This window comes from Crocodylus porosus, unplaced genomic scaffold (genome assembly GCF_001723895.1).
Source record: "Crocodylus porosus isolate Cpor-Errol unplaced genomic scaffold, CroPor_comp1, whole genome shotgun sequence".
NCBI lineage: Eukaryota > Metazoa > Chordata > Crocodylia > Crocodylidae > Crocodylus > Crocodylus porosus.
In genome coordinates, this window is record NW_017728948.1 from 3,418,913 (window position 1) to 3,435,488 (window position 16,576).

Genomic DNA, 16,576 nt, shown 5'->3' on the forward strand with positions numbered 1-16,576 from the left:
TTTATCATACGTTGCTCAAAGCCATTGATACCTGTTGCTGGTTGCTCTCCAAAGGACAGGCGGGAGTACTCGGACAGCAAACGGATGTTTTTGGTAGCTGGAAAATTTGGTCCTGTTTTCTGTTTCATTTTCATATTTCTGCTGTGGACTTCGGGTCTGGCTTTGAACAAGTCACTGCTGCTTTCCACCCCCCGCGTCTCCTCCTTTCCGCTTGTAAGACGATGGTGATTTTTCTACTTCACCACTGTTGTATTGTGATTGTAAACTGTCCAATGTGGTACTTGCTCCTTTATGGAAGCTAACGATGGCACAGCCGCTGTACTGAAAACCACTGTGGGTAAGGGGGGAAACTAGACATCGAAAATGTTAGCTCCCGACTCCTGCTGGAAGTCACAGCAGTCTTTGAAAGAGCAAAATGATGGCTTAATTAAACCACCTTCCCCTCTCTAATGGGGCTGGAAGAGGTCCCACTCCTGCTTCCCCAGGGAGCTGTAACGGCACAGTTTTCATCATTGGAGACTGCCCATATAGTCTAGAAAAAAAGACGGAGGATCAGGACTTGATTCTTGCCATGCATTGTCTTAATTTCAACCTAGCGGTGGTGGGAAAACCCTTTTCAAACCAAATTAAATACTGAGGCATCCATTAAAGGAGCAATATGAAATAAAAGCATCTTTTCCCCTTCCCCTTTCTTTCCCCCTCCATTTCACTTTAAAAGTGCCTTTGCAAACGGTTTAGAGCCCTGGATGAATGGATGTGTGTGGAAATGTGAGTCATTACCTGTGCATTTTTTCTCTCAACAATAAAGGAAGCCCTCTAGCTAGAGCAATTTATCTGCAGCACGGCAGGTTTAGGGCGAGCTTTTCTGGGCTCTTAAAAGCCAGAAAGGAAGGATGAGGAGAAGTAGTTCTGTAAGCTCGAAATCGAGTCCAGGAGTGGAGCCCAGATGGTCCAGCCTCAGAGAGCGGGATCGACATCTAAAAGAGAGAGAAGTGGCTGTCGTTAAAATGCCATTTTTTTTGTCTGCATCTGCAGCAGTAGTAAAGCCACCTGTTCTTTCATATGTTGTCGTAGCTAGAATTTATTGAGCATTATCCAGGAGGAAAAATGATCTGCTTTTGCACATTGTGTGGGCCCTAACGATTCCTCCTTCCCCGACAGTTGCACTATAAAGTCCCTTCAGCGACGTCATGTTTGCATCAGCCGCCTGGAGAGGCCTCAGAACTGGGGAGAAAACTCCTGCGAAGTGAGATTTGTGATACTGGTGCTTGCTCCTCCGAAGATGGTGAGTCTTGCTGTCAGTCATGCCAATCAATGCCTTGGAAGGTTTCCAATATGGTTGTTTCGTTTTCTTTTTCGTCCGGGGTCCTGGTAGGTTACACGACAACCCATCGTCTAGACATAACGAGACGCAACGGAAAGTGAACGGGACAGATCACCACCACAGGTCTACTTCCGACTAAGGCATTGAGTTATGACAAATGGATTTTCTCTCTCCTTATCTTCCTGTCCCCCCCCCAGGCTCGTTAGAGAAGGGAATGACCTCCATTGTAGTGCTGGAAGGGGGAGATGTGCCAAAAAGCTGCCCTTAATTTTGCCTGTTGTGATATCAGTCAGGGCTGAGGATACCTCTATCCTTCTCATCCTGGCATCGGATTGCCAGCTATGCCAGCAACCCCCCCCTTGTGTAGGCACAGTTATTCTGGCACACCTCTGATGGTTCAGGATGGCATTTCTCATGACTCAAGTGGGTCGTAAGAATGTACGAACGGATCACGGACAAACTTTAAAAAGGGATTATCCTTTAAAAGAGAAAAAGATGGGAAATGATGGCTGGAAAAGTTGCAGCCTGAAAGGGGCTTGTTAGGGCCCTCCTGTACCCCAACACACTGGGAGACTGGAGTCCATGGGTGGGGGGCGGTGGGTCAGGACTAGCCATCGATGTTTGCAAATGGGTCCTGGTACAAAAAAAGGTTGAGAGCCACTGGTTTAGGAGAGTGGTGGAAGGTATTCTGGCAAAAGGGCTTTGTCTGTAAAAGCTGTATCATCACCAAGAGGTACGTTCACCCTGGAATTGAGGGCATCACTGAAGCATCTGTAGATATACTGCAACCAAGCCTCAGTCTAGCTTGGGTACCATCAGGGTGAAGATGCAGCTGCACAGGCCTCATTACTTGGCTAGCAGCATCTCTTTATTAGTATCGAAACGACCGAGGTTAAATGCGGCTTGGGCATGTCTTTGCATGCTGCACTTGTACCTCTTTTTGCAGCGTAGATGGGGCCAGTGGCTGACCTAGTGTATGGACAGACTTTTTTTTTTTTTTTTTTTTTTTTTAATACCGCTACAAAGCATAGCAGGGTGGGCCTCTTGTAAGCTTGCATCCACTGATCTCCCGTTACTATTTTTGTCCGCAGATTTCCCGCAGAAAACGAAAGCTAAACTAGGGTTATTTATTTCTGAATGAAAAATGCAGTGTGTTGTGGTTTAGGCTTTTTTTCAATGACCACAAGGATCCCCCCCTCCCCCCCCCCACCTTTCTAATAGATGGAACTGTTTTCTCTGTCTCTATATGGTGTCATAATTCAGCGCACTATCATGACTTTCAATCTCCTGCAGAGATGAGATTTGGTCCTGCTATCTGGACCAAGTTTTTCCAGACTGACTGAGCAGTTTGTACTTTCCAATACAAACATTTAAAAAAAAAAATTGGATCTCATTCCACTCAGCAAAATCTACAGGCTGAAAACCGCTTTTTCACGTGAAAAACAAGCAGCAAACTGCACCAATTCATACTGGTATTTTTTTTTTTTAACATCATAAACTTATTATTTGTTCAGAGCCAGCAAAATGCTGAGCTTTTGGCAAGTAAGTAAGGGGAAGACACTGGAGCTAAGAAAGCTGAGTGGTGATGGCCAGTGTCCAACTAAAGGGAAACAAGTGGAGCCTCTGAAGCAATAGCAGTGAGATGGATTGAAGAAAAATCGCAGTTGTCTTGATTGACTGATTCTTTGTGTTGGCCTTGCTACCAAGCCCAAACTTATACACATGACTCGGTAATTAGAATAGCAAGCTTGTTGGCACTATCAACCCAAGTGTCCTGGAAATGTAACCTGTCCTGGCTTAAAAGCCACTCCGCAACCTTTCACTCTCACCGTCATCTTTTCCTTGCATCCTCGCATCTATTATCTCTTTAGAAAGGGTTGAGGCCCATCTTGCTGGGGTGTCATTTTGAGGCTCATCTTGCTAGGGTCATCTGATTCCAGCAGTCTTTCCTGCTCAAGTGCAGGGGGGTGGACCTGATGATGTGAAAGGTCCCTTCCAGCCCCTACCAACTATGAAACTAATGTAGTCTCCATCCACGCAGGAAAAACTTAGGGGTGGGAGGTCTTATAGGTGCAGAGAAGGTGGGTATAATTGCATTTGCTGCAGAAGTTGCTAGAAATACTCTCAGAGCCCCTCAGGCTAGGTAGGAGGTAAGAGTCCTCTTGCCAGGAAGCTGGCAAATGGGTCTTCCTTCATCAGTTTACACCAGAATGTTTGCAAGTTAATAGAGCAAACCAGCTTCATAATGGAGGGCACTCCACCAGGGACATGCCACAAACACCTGGGGCCGGGAGTTGAGTCCAAGAGGTGGTAGAAAGAACATGCTGGGAAACCTCAGCTACGGCAGGAGACGTATAGGGCCTTTCTGATCATTGGGGCCCTGTACTTTGGTAAAATGGAGGCCATGAGTGCGCGACTCATCTCTGCCACAAGTTGGACCTTGGAACGGCTCTTTTTTTTTTTTTTGGCAAGGCTAATTAAGAAATCTCTCTGTCTTACAGAAATAGTTTCCATTCATGGTATTTTTAGAATTATCTCAGTGCAGTAAGGGTGCATTTGCATTGTAGTTGAAGGATGCCTTTGCTCTGAGCTTAAGACATCTTGCACAATAGGGGACCAACATTTTTTTGGACTATAGACATACCAGGGAATGTGACCTGGTAAGTGCAGATAAAAATCTGTTGGATTCAAGTATTGAATCCCATCCTTGGAAGGGGGAGGGAAGATGTCCAGGATCAATGCCCGATTCTTGAAGGGCTTTTGAAATTCTGCTTGGACAGGTGTCTTCACAGCTGAGAGGAGGATAGGAAAGCCAGGCTGGAAGAGACCTCCGTGAGGTCTTCTAGTCCAGTCCCCTGCTTAAGGTAGGATCATCCCTAACCAAACCATCCCAGCCAAGTGTCTGTCCAATCTGCTGTAGGAAATCTCTTATGGGGAGAGAGGGGTGGAAATTCTCCAGCTGCTTTAGGCAGCCTAAATTTCCCTGCTGCAGCTCGGGACCAGTGCTCCAAGTCATTCTTCTATGGCCACAGAAAAAAGCCCACTTCCATCCTCTCTGTAATTGCCTTTCAGGTGTCTGAAGATTGTTAGGCAATCCCCCTTCAGTCTTCCTCTTTCCAGACTATGTAACCCTAGTTTTTATAGCCTTTCCCTGCAAGTCCCTGCTTCCCAGTCCCCTAGCCACTGCTGTTGCGCTCTGCTGGCTTCTTTCCAATCTGTCTGCATCCTTGAAGTGTGTCGCCCAAAAGTGGGCACAGGAGTCCAAGTGAGGTCTTGCCAGATGTAGGCTCCTCTGCAGCTCCCAATTTTTGTATGTACCGTTGCTACCCTGTGCAGATACAGAGCAGATCTACCATTTCCTTTGCGCTGTGCTCTGGACATTTGTTCTTGGAGTACTTGGCCTCTACCTGATTAAAGGCCCCTTTCTCACTGTGCTAAAGCTGAACACTCAAAGAACATATCAGTAACTCATAGTTTCTAGGGTCGGAAGGGACCTGAGCAGATCATCTAGTCTGACCCCCTGCCATGGCAGGAAAGAGCACTGGGGTCAAATGACCCCAGCAAGGTGTTCCTCTAACCCTCTCTTAAACACCCCCAGGGTAGGAGTCTGCACCACTTCTCTTGGAAGTTGGTTCCATGGGGATGTTAAAATAATTTGTTGAAGTCACTGCCCCCTTCTTTCCTGTCTTAATCCTTTTTTGCTTTTTTCTAGCAAGTACCTTGGAAGGAAATGGGAATTTGCTGCTTTTTAAGAGTTTTAGCTTCTCCTTGCTTTCTTCAGTCTCCCGTGTACCCCTAGCCCCTTCCCCCTTGCATGCATGACACCCATCACCTCGCAGATACCGACCGTGTTGTGACAAACGGGATTTTAACTTTGGTGATGAATAAGTGCAAGGAGCTGGGGAGCTTCTGGAAACTGCCAGTCTGGCTTCTGTCAAATGTCTGTGGAATATAAATTCAGATATGACCTTAACAAAATGTTTTCCGTGAGAATTGGCCACAGTCTCTTTCTACCCATATTTGCAATAAGATAAGGGCATAAACCTTCCCGGGGAAAGGAAAGCTCTTGGCTATATCTCACAGTCCTTAACCTTCTGGATGTCATTAGCTACTAAAGCCAGACTTAGCTTTGAAAATGTTTCCCGGTAGAAGGATGCTGTCAAATAGCTCTACCTCCATCAGTGTTGCAGTGGTCTCGGGCCAGGTCCTTCAAAAATGATGCTTTGACTTGAACGACATTTGGATCAGGCCCCAGTTGCACGCATTGCAGCACGGTGATTGAGATTTCAACGGATGTATGTAGACGGTGCTGCCTTCTGCACTTCACCGCGAGAAATCTCCCAAGCACCTGAAGTCCAGTCAAGAGTCTTAAAATGTTAATGCGGAGGCTTGCACGGCCTCTGGTTGCAGAGGAAACGTGAAAACCTGCGTTCTGCTCGTAGTTGGAAGAGGAACAACTTGAACTTTTTTATGTTAGGTTTTTCAGAGCTTGAATGCATTTACGATGAATAATCGATGCAATATTTTTTTTTTTCCCCCCCCTCTCCCTCCAGAAAAGTACAAAAACTGCCACGGAAGTGGGTCGGACGTTTGCCACCATGTTTTCAGATATAACTTTCCGGCAGAAGCTTCTGGAAACAAAAACGGAAGAAGAGTTTAAAGAAGCTTTAGTCCATCAACGCCACCTTTTGACTGTGGTGAACCAGAGACCCTCGGCAGTGAATGATGGGCACAAAACGCACAGCCACAAGCCGCTCAAGGTAGGGTGGGGACAGGTCTGGTCCGTCTACCAGTTGTTTCTGTGTAAAGGACCCTCTGGGATATTTGTTTTCTTTGCCCTGCACTAGCCCTGCTTATTCACGCCAGCGATGTACGCTTCCACAGCCTCAAGCCAGGTGGTTTGTACCATTTTCCAGTCTAGCTAACCCACTTCTGTTGTTGGAAAGTAAATAAATCTCCTTTGCAGCAGCACAAATGGGTTTGAAAACTTTAGAGCGTGTCCAGCCCCCGTCCCGTGTGAGCCTGGGTACACTGGTGAACAGCAAGCTCCAGTGAATCGGTCCTGCTTCCGTCAAGCCTGGCCCCATAAATAAAGCGGATAGGACGACTCGAGCAGGTCCAAGTGCAGGCCCGTAGTCCGGTGCTTGGGGCCCCCCAAGATGGACCATCTGGGCACAGTGCTAAGATGCTCGTACTTGGAGCTGCTCCGAGCTGTCTGCTCCGCCTAACGCGTGAGCCTGAGCCGCAATAAATGGCTGCGACTTTTCTCGCATGCAGGCTTGTTGAGAAAGCGGGGTAGATGCATCCCAAGAGGCTCTTTAGTACCTTTATGAAATATGAATGGGGACAGAATAAAAACTCATAAGAATCACTGCGTGTTTATTATACCTTTTTAAATTTTCATTCAGGATGAAGTTGTAATGAAGCAACCCCTTTTTACATGGTAGGGTTGCAAAGGGGTAAGGGCCGTTAGAACTGACTGAAATCGTTTAGTTCGGGATGCTAAGCAAAGCTAAGGATTGATGGAGACTCATCTACTCTACCTGCTGCCCAGAGGCAGGATAAGCTATACTTAAACTGCCCCCAACAGATGTTAGTCTCCCTGCTGTTCAGCATCCTCCTGTGATGGGGACTCTACAACTTCCACCCCCAGGTAATCGGATCCAAGGGCTCCAGTTCGAAAGCTTTTCACAACGTCCATCCAGTATCTCCCTTGGTTTTAAATCGCAACATGAGCACTTGTCCTATCCCCAGTGGATGCAGAGAACAGCTTAAACCTTCCTCTTGGCAGCAGTGCTTCTCTCTTTCATCCGTCCTTAACCCTCTGCTGCCTATATCCCTGAAACCCTTTCTGCAGACACCAGCGCAATGTTGCACTAGTGGCTGTGGTACCCTACTTGGAAAATATATATGATACCCGTACTTGGGGATTTTTCAAGCTTTCTAATGTGTTTTTTGACACAGACGTAGTTTCATAGTTGCTAGGATCGGAAGGGACTTGAACAGATCATCAAGTCCAACCCCCTGCCCTGCGCAGGAACGAGTGCTGGGATCGTAATTCCGCAGCCAGATACCTATCCAACCTACTTTTTGAAGACCCCCAAAGTAGGGGAGAGCACTGCCTCCCTTGGGAGCCCATTCCAGAGCCTGGCAGCCCTAACCGTGAACAGGCGGGTCCCTCCAGAGACCATGTTGGTGATGAGGAGCAGGGTGGTCTAACATGTTCCCATTTTAAATATAGCCACGCGTCAATGTAAAGCTGAAGTCCATTTTATTTTTGTTCTACACATCCTGACAGGTGCTGGCTTCGTAGTACTAACTGTGGGGTGTCCTCACACTTTCATAGACTGTGACCCCTTTAGGAGCAAGGCCATGTCTACGTCCGGAAGGTCTTTGCTGGTAGAGCTCTGAGATGCAAGAACTCTTGGGCCAGGTACAGAGGTTCAAAAAGCCCGAGGCAGATTCACATCAACTTCCACAGCTTTTTTCTAAGCACCTTGGATTAGATTAATTCAGGAGCAAAGAGACCTTGCATTCACCCTTCAGTGGGAGAAAGGGGTATGAAGGCAGCCTGCACTGGCTGCCCCCCAGCCAACACCTGGCTATGCCTCCCCCAGCTGTTCTGGAGAGGGCCAGGGAGGGGGCTGCTGCTTCCCCACCCCTGCCCTACCTGGCTGACTGGTGCAGGCAGGATGCAGGACTGGGGAGCAGAGGCTTTGCTGCCTCAGCTTTGTGACAGCCTGGGGGGGCGGCCCTGGGCTTGCTTGGCTGGAGCAGATCAGCGCTGGTAGAGGCTAGCCTGCCTGCCTGGAGGGGCAGGGGGTGCAGTTAGGGAGGGTCTGCAAAGGAACCTGGGATGCTGGAGGACAGTGACCCAGGTTGAGTCGGGAGGGATTTGGTACAGAAGTTCGATAGACAGATCTAAGCTAAACTGATTAAATCTGCTACTACTTCCCTCAAGGATTTGTTTCAGACTGGGTTCTGCCATGTTTAAACCAGTCTCTGTGCACTGAACTTCTGTTTTGTTACAGGCTTTGACTGGTTTCCAATCATTTTATACTGGTTTATGTGTAGTGTCTTTTCCTAGCCTTGGTGGGGATACTGGTGCAGCTTAACTAATTCCCTGAACAAGCATGCCAGCAGTACGACTCTTGTTCCAGGGTAACTTATACCGATGCTGCGATTCTACCTGGTGTAGCCTGGAGGGTCATTTCTTTGGTCATTCCACACAGAGCTCTTCTCGCAGCACTTTTTAAATGGGGATTAAGCCTTTATCTTTCTTTTGGGGTTTTCCCTTTGCCCGAAGAAAGAGAATAGCATGGTGTCGGACAGTAAAGGGTGAATAGCGCATCAAAACTGGGCAGTGTAGTTACTTGCATAAGAACATCTCCGGTGCCTCTAACTTTTTAGTCTGTGCAACAGCTTTAAAAAAACAAAACAAAAAAACTGGGGAAATACAATATCATCACCTGGGAGCAAACAAATGTCTAAGCTGAAGTGTAATTACTGCTTCTGAACCGCCCTGAATGTAACCAAATGCCACCATGTACTGAAAACAGCTATGGTATTAACCCCAAGTGAGTGCTGCTTGGTGTGGGGTGGGAATGATGACTGCAGGCAGCATACAGATTGGTCCTTCGCTGCCTTTCCCCCCGGAGCTCTCCTGCAGCAGCTGCAGGGAGTAGGTACAGTATTTTGCATAAATGAAAGAATTGATCTTTCCCAAGTCCTCCATCCTACCTCTGCTAACACATTACAAGGAACTGCAGGGTTGCAGAGTTATTAGCTCCACACTGTCTGTAGGACGGCGCTGCTCCTCTTTCTGTCCAGGGCCTGTTTAGGAAACATGACACGCTTTCAGCCCTTGCTGAATACTGTCTTAATTACATCCCCTTGAAATCCCTCCTCTTTACTGAGATATTTAATCATGACCTTATTAGAGCAAGGGTGGTCACAACATCTGTAAAGTAAGAGTCTATTTGTGTGTCATTAATATTGCGGGAACTCCTGGAGACCCCAACCATGTTGGACCCTACTGTGTTAGGCAGCACATGAGCAGGAAGCAAATGGCTCTCCTGGCTTACAGCCTGAATGACCATGTGTAATAGATAGGCAGGTGTGAGCAAGGAAGAAACCGGGGGAATAAACGGCAGTGATTTGGCATAGGCTGGTTGTACACGCAATGCTGCAGCCCTCCCAGCCTACCACGCCCCAAATGGTTGGGGTTTTCTGCAAGCAGCATGGCAGAGGTGAGGTTTTAGAGGAGATTGAAGAAGAGTCGGACGGTGGGTTTATGAAGATTGCCAGGAAGTTGTAGGTGTGCGTGTGTGTGTTGTCCCCAGCCACCTCTATCCAGATGGCAGGGGTGGGAAGATGCCAGAAGACTGGAGAGAAGTGGAAAATGGGGATACCCGATCTGACCTGAGCATCAGAGGGAAGGTGGTATTGCAGGGGTAGGTAGGGCAGGGTTGGGTATGTTAAGGGGTTCTCCAGAGTAGGATAAGGACGATCACTTGTGACGGAGGAGAGGCTGCTGTTGGGATGTGTTGGAGTTGGATGCAAGACATGCAGATGATCTCGGGTGGGCCGGAGGGAGTGGTGGGGTTGCCGAGGTGGACGTGACAACAGCTGATACCAGAGACGATCGAGTTCCCATAAGCAGTGTCGCGGGGGAAGCTTGGGGTGGTGGAGCAGCTGTGCAGGAAGAAACTTCTCGCATTCAAGCCGTGCCTACGGGCAGAAGAGGGAGAGGCACATTGCACACGGCGCTGGGATTTTTTGGGGTGCCGGGGTTGATGGGGATCACATCTATCATAACAGAAGAGGGGAGAAAGGAGAGCAGGGTTACGTATTCAGCGCACCTGCTCCCTTAGTCCCATTTTTCCCTTATTTCAACGCTCACGCTCCTCCGTATGTTATTCGCTCTGCCTTTCCTGCAGCCCTTGCCTCCCCGCAGAGCAATGCCGTCCATGCGGCTAAGCACAGCACAAAGTTGCCAAACAAGCACATGGTTGTTCTCATTATCTTTCTCCCCAAAGGCCAGGCGCTGTGTCCCCGTGCTTCCTACGGCAAGACGAGTAAACACACACTGCTCATTAACGCTATCATGAGTCTGTCTGGCTCGTGCCTCTGGGAAATTCGCCCTTCTAAAAATACTAACCGTCTCAATTACAATTGGCTTCAGCTTGCCACTGTTCCCAACATTTAAGCTCCTCTTTCTCCATGTTTTATCGTTGCCGTCTATCCACTTCACAATTCAAAATACTTCGTGCAGGCGCTCGAGGGAGAAGGGCACGCCTGTGAAGGAAGGCTCAGCGGGCCCACGGACAAAGCAATAATGCAAACGGGCCAGTGTTATAGCAAGAGAAACGCCTTTAATTACTTTGCCAATGGTGTGTTTCTCTTGCTATAATAATGGAAGTGATAAAATAAATGCCCAGAAATGGATTTGTGTGTGCAGAAGATTCCACCATTGATCAACTAAAATATCTTTGATTTAGCTAATTTTGCCAATCAAGGGAACAGGACAAGCAGCAGCAGAAGATGTCTAGGTTGGAGATCAGGAGGAACTTTCTGGCTCTGAGGGTGGTCGAGCCTTGGCACAGACGCGTGGAGAAAATGTAGGGTCTCCGTCCCTGCAAAGCGTCAAGAGCAGGTTGGATGCACGCTTGGCTGGGGTGGTTTAGTCAAGGATGATCTTGCCACGGAGCTGGAGTGGATGAGCTGGTAAGGTCTCTTGCAGCCCTACTTTCCTTGGATCATATAGCTTGTGGTAAGAAGCATATCTTCAATATTTAGTCCTGCAACAAGCCCACCCAACCTTCATGTATGGGCGTTTATACACGTGCTCCAGAAGCAGCAGGGGGGTGCTCTAATTAAAGCATCGGGAGCGTCTTGGGTATCGGCATCCCCACGCTTAAATGGTGGCAGGGGTGTTTTAACTAAAGCTCGTCGAATGAGTTCAAGTGCCCATCGTTTTGAAGTGCGGGGATGCTGATGCGCGAGATGCTGCAGTCAGCTGAAGCATGGTAACTACCAGACTTGATTAATCAAGTCTGCTCATGCATAGATGCCCCAAGAGCCTTGCAGCTTTGTGTTGTGAAGGAGTTACAAGTGGTGTTAAGCATTTTACATCTGCATTCTTGCATGCAATTTATTCTTTCCATCAACAAGGATACCAAAGAAAATGAAGCACTCTAATTGTTGGGAGAATTAAATTTTCGGAAGGAACTTAAGTTTCCCATTTCACGGTTCAAGGAGCCAAATCCATTATGTTGTGCTGTGTTCTTGGAAGGCTGTAGAAATAGGGAGGCTTTAATAAAAGCAGCAGAGAATATTACACTGTTGGAAGTTGCTTACTGTGGCAGCTTTGCTAACTATTGCAGTTTTATTGTGAATCTTGCAATTTTGAGCATGCTTCCTAAAGCCCCAGAAGCTGGAATTGGGGCATCTGAAGAGAATATAAGTTTTTGTTCTTTTTTTAAAAGAAATGAAGTGCCAATTAGATGTGGCATTAGGTGGCTTTTAAGCATCTCAGTAAGCAAACATGATCCTATTCCACTCTACACAGCAGGCTCAAAGATGCTCGGTTGTCTAGATTTCTTACGCATCTCGTTTTGGCCTAGGGAGATCCCGTGGCTCAGAAGCCATCCCAAATGGTTTCCTACACATCTGTCTATAATCTGAGCTCTGCCATGATCTCCTTCTGTCGGGGAAGTGCGTAAATCCTGGAGGAGCCCCCCCCAGTCCCTTAAATGGCGGGGCAAAAAAAATCATTGAGCGACTGGCATTGAAAATGGGAGCTGGGTCCTATCATGACAGAAGCTCTGAGAATGGGAAACTTCCCTTCTCCAGCGCATCAGCCTCTGGCGTAGCCTTAGACTCCCCGTTGCTAGACCATGGGAGAGCTGTGCGACTTCTCGGGGGTGATTAGAGTCTGTCCTTGGTGGTCAGCTGGGCTGCTCATTGATGTAGAGGGAGATGTGCGGAATAGAAACACAGTCCTAAGGCAAGATGCGTGCTTTTTGGGCCAGTAAAAGCCAAGACCTAGGCTGTCTTAGGGACAGAAGTGGAACTGTGCCTTCACTTCTACCCCCAACCATTGCAGCAGAAAGTTTAGGGTGTATTTTTTTCACATTTTCAAAAACTCACAAACTGAAAGCGAATAGTCCAAACATATAAACGAAGAAGACTTCCTTTTTGAGCCAATTGAGTGATTTGGGAGGGCTCAACTCTTCAAGCTGTAACGTTTTCAGGTTGCAGGTACTGCCATAGCTGGGCACTTCTAGGGAGCGTTTACTCTGCTGTGAATTTTTGCTTCCAGAGCTGGGGCAATTTAACACTGTTATCTCTGCCTCCAAATTTCTGGACCTGTGGGGAACCCCACAGGCCGGATGACGCAGCCCCCCCCGTGCCAGATCGTGCCAGCACACAAAAATGGGCCGCAGCTGGATCCGGTGTGTGGGGCCAAGCCTGTGTATGCGTCTGCTCCATGGCCGGATCTGACGTTTGGGGTCAGACCCATGCACCAGATTGCACGTACCAGTTGACTCTGTGCACTGATCCCACACTCGATCTAGCCCACAGACTGATCTTGCTCACTTGAGCCATGGGGTGGCTCAAATCCAAGCACCCCCGTTTTTAGACTGTCCGGTACCAGCCTCATCAACTCACTTTGTGATGAATAAGTACAACCTCATTATGCATGCATATTCCAGCTTGATTGGTGTAAGGTGCTTGTGCATCAGTCCTGATTCCAGTGAGGAAAAACCCTTCCTTGATCAATACATGTACTGATCGGTGCCCCAGGAAAGCCTACCTACATGATAGGTTCAGATGCCATTTCTGGAGCGTGAATGGTTATATGCAGACATAGTTTTGAATATCATGGCATATGGATTTCAAGGTAGTTGTTTTGGGGGGTCGGGAGAGACTTTGCTTTTAAGTTTCTGTTCTGGGGGTTCGGAGCGATCTGGACTGGTAAACCAGAAGTTTGAGGTCTAATCGTGGCTTAGCCATTACTTTGCCGGCTTTGGGTGGTCAAGCCCCTGCCTTGTTATCAGTTCGCTCTTCTGCGTAGCAGGTAGCACGGTGCCTGCATGAATGCACGTAGAGAGGTTTGGCTTTCTACAGTACTTCTGAGAGTATGTATTATTACCTATGTGCTAGGCATCTCCTTCTGTAAGCTGTAATCCACACGCAGCAGTCAAGCTGATTTAATTTTTTTCTGCCCACCAGCCCTGGAATAAGGTTAATCTTTTTAACAATGCCTGAGCCTTTTAAACTGACATAACATTTCCTTCCTCTCTCTAGTTGCATGACTTTTTCAATGTTGGCAAGGGGATTTTTGATGACATTGCACGAAGATTTCCAGTGTACGCTCTGGACTTCACTGACGGTAGGTTGCTCATGTTTATGGAAGAATCTCCCTGACTTTCCTTAATTCCTGTGATAGTGTCCTGTTGACAATGTGGATTGATATGTTCTTTTGATATCTGCCCCTTTTTTTTTCCATTTTAAAAACAGAATCCCGCTAAAACCTGTGAATAGCTTCTAAGCCGGCAAGACACGCTTGTGAATGGGTTAAGTTTTCAATGTGCTCTTAATAGAAATTTTAGTTTTGCTAAAGCCAGGTCCTTAATTATGGTGATTTTAAGCTCCTTGATTATTAGCATGCACAAGGAAGACATCAGAACTGATCAGAAACAAATTAGTTTTCATCAGCACGGTATGCTCCACTTCTGCTGTTGTCTTTGTAGTGCGGCAGCCGTCGATACCTGTCGTGGAAATGGTGTGGGAATTGTGCACTGTTACAAATGGAAATTGCAGGAACTTCAGTGGAGTCTGGTTATAATCTCCAAGTGTTGTTGCTAATTTACCAAAGCAGCATGGAGAATCATAGGCCTTGAGAATCAACCCAGATGCAATACTAGGGCTTAAATATCTAGTCTTATACACCTGTTAAAGGTGTCCATCAGTTTTGGAGCAAGCACCATTTTCCAGTGCAACCTTCCGTTCTCGAGGATCTCTGAACCCTGCTTAAAAAAACACTGTGAAACGCCCCATCTTTACAGAGAAAAGCTGCATGCAAAACCTCAACCCAGCATCAGTTTGGTTTTGAATTATAGCTGGCTGTTGAGGTTTGAAGTAAATGGAGCTTTAATTTGCATAAAGCTATTTTGGGGTTCATTGATCTTAAATGGTTGCATAAAATACAAAAAACATTGCAAGCGACCGTGCCATGTTAGGATGGAGACCTTCTTAGTCTCTCGTCTCGGGCTACCAGAGAAGCCTCTATGTTGTTTCCAAGATGTTGTAGCAGCTGAAGTCTCCCAAATGCTTGCCTGGAAATTGCACTGCGTTTTTTAAATGTATCCTTGATGGTGACTGCCTACCTTCTGAGCTTTTATTCCTCTGGACTGAGCAAACCTTGGGGAAAGCTTCCTGCTTTACACTGTTCTTGCTCAACTCTGAACCCTTCTCCAGGCAGCTGATAATTACCATCACTACTCTGCTGTCGTTAAGTCTTTACAGGGAGAAAGAACGTTTCTTCTCGACTCTTATTCATTTAATGGAGCGCCTCAAAGTTAGCTCTTCAGGGAATCCCTATGGGGCAACTGTGGGCAAGAAAAATTATTTTCAGAAGTGGCATTAAGGCGCCTTGGGCTATTAAAAGTCACTAGCGTCTTGGTGAGCGTGTGTGTTTTGCCTGGTGGTTATAGCACTGGAGTGGGAGCTGAGTACCAGGAGGAGATTTTAGCTTTACCTCTGACTGGTTGCCCAAGGTTAGATAAATGGCATGTGTGGGAGGATGACTTGACTGTACAGAGGCTTAAATGGCCCTGGGGAAAGTGCTGATTTGATTTGGGTGTCCATTATAGTAAACTACAAAGCACATAACAATGATCCATGTATTTTTATACGCACGTACACGCTCTCTCTACGCTTATTTGCCCCTGGAGTTCCCAAGGCCCATCTTAAAAATGACGGGCTATTTTTGCCAATTTTCCCCAGGACTGTCTTTGTGCTCTTTGCATTGCTGCGTGGGCCTGGAGCCCATCAAGCGACAGAGGCCACGTCAAAGCTTTGTCGAGCCTCCTCCAGATGCAGCGTACTTCTGCTTTGCCTGATGGGCTAATAAATGCTACCCCAGAGAGATTAGTTTTTCCACCCACTCCAGCACCTGCACCGCAGTACTTGCCACAGTGAAGATCCCAGCCTGGCAGAAAGCAGAGGTGATGCTGATCACTTTTCTAGGGAGGCAGCCGGTTAAAATAGCAGCAAGCTGTGTACAAACGCTGGCAAGTTAAAGCCACGTGTGATGGATGGGAATGCCATTTCACAACGTCTTTAAAGACCGCTGTTTGTGACATTGCTGCTTACGCCTGTCATTGTTACGGGTAAGAAATAAGTCATTCTATCTGCTGGAACCACTCCAGCAATTAAGAGATTCTCTGGAGTTGCTAGACCCGTCCGTCTGTCCTTCCTTTTCTCCCTTCAGGCGTCCCTTTTTTTGCCTCTCCTTCCTCCCGTCCTCTAACGTGCCCTGTCAAGGGTTGCCACGGACTCCCTTTTGAGAAGTGCTGTGCTGAACAACTGCATCGCCAGAAAGTTTCAAGCTACAAAGGAGTCCTCTTGGCAGAATGAAGCACTTCACTTGGAGCAGCACGTTCCTGCTCGCCGGCAGGGAGGAACGGGTTGAGGGCCTGGTGCTCCCACTTTTGCTGGCCGTGCCTGGAAAGATGCAATTGTAGTGCATCATCGTGCAATCCCCTCTTGGCTGCTAAAGCTGGATACGTACTTGTCTGTGGAAGGTCGTGTGAGAGAGAGGAGGGAAGTAACTTTTGCCAAACTGGTGGCTTTGCTCCTACAAATAAGGGATCTGACAAAAGACCTTCTTTGGTTCGTAGAAGTCTAATGTAAGTGCATCCGAAACGCACCGTAATGCCATAATTTAGCCACACAACTTTTGGCTTCTGTTGAACCCAGAACGTCACCCCAGGTTTCTAGGGGATGAGTTGCAGTATTAGGAGGATGCTGCAAGTTCATCTGATCCACCCCTTCATAGACGCAGGATTTGCTCTTTGCAAATGCTCCAGGACGTCTGTCCAGCCTCCGTGAAAATCTCCGGTAAAGGCTGTTTCACAGCTGGCTGCATTGTCTTGCTGTTCTTGTGATGTTAAGCTATTCTTGAGATTTGATCTAACCCTGCTTTGCTGCAGTTTAAACCTATTGACATATGTCCTGCCCCCT

General features: G+C 47.4%; 1 protein-coding gene across 4 annotated transcripts in view; it reads left to right on the plus strand.

The window, feature by feature from the left end:
• The window catches only part of SLC4A11 (solute carrier family 4 member 11), a 217,339-nt gene that overhangs the window by 153,726 nt on the left and 47,037 nt on the right, over nucleotides 1-16,576 (plus strand). For all 4 annotated transcript variants that reach the window (XM_019552988.1, XM_019552989.1, XM_019552992.1 and 1 more), the window contains exons 7-9: nucleotides 1,162-1,285; nucleotides 5,878-6,084; nucleotides 13,637-13,721. In XM_019552988.1, the coding sequence (XP_019408533.1) occupies nucleotides 1,162-1,285; nucleotides 5,878-6,084; nucleotides 13,637-13,721 (416 nt within the window). The remainder of the gene's footprint in view (nucleotides 1-1,161; nucleotides 1,286-5,877; nucleotides 6,085-13,636; nucleotides 13,722-16,576) is intronic.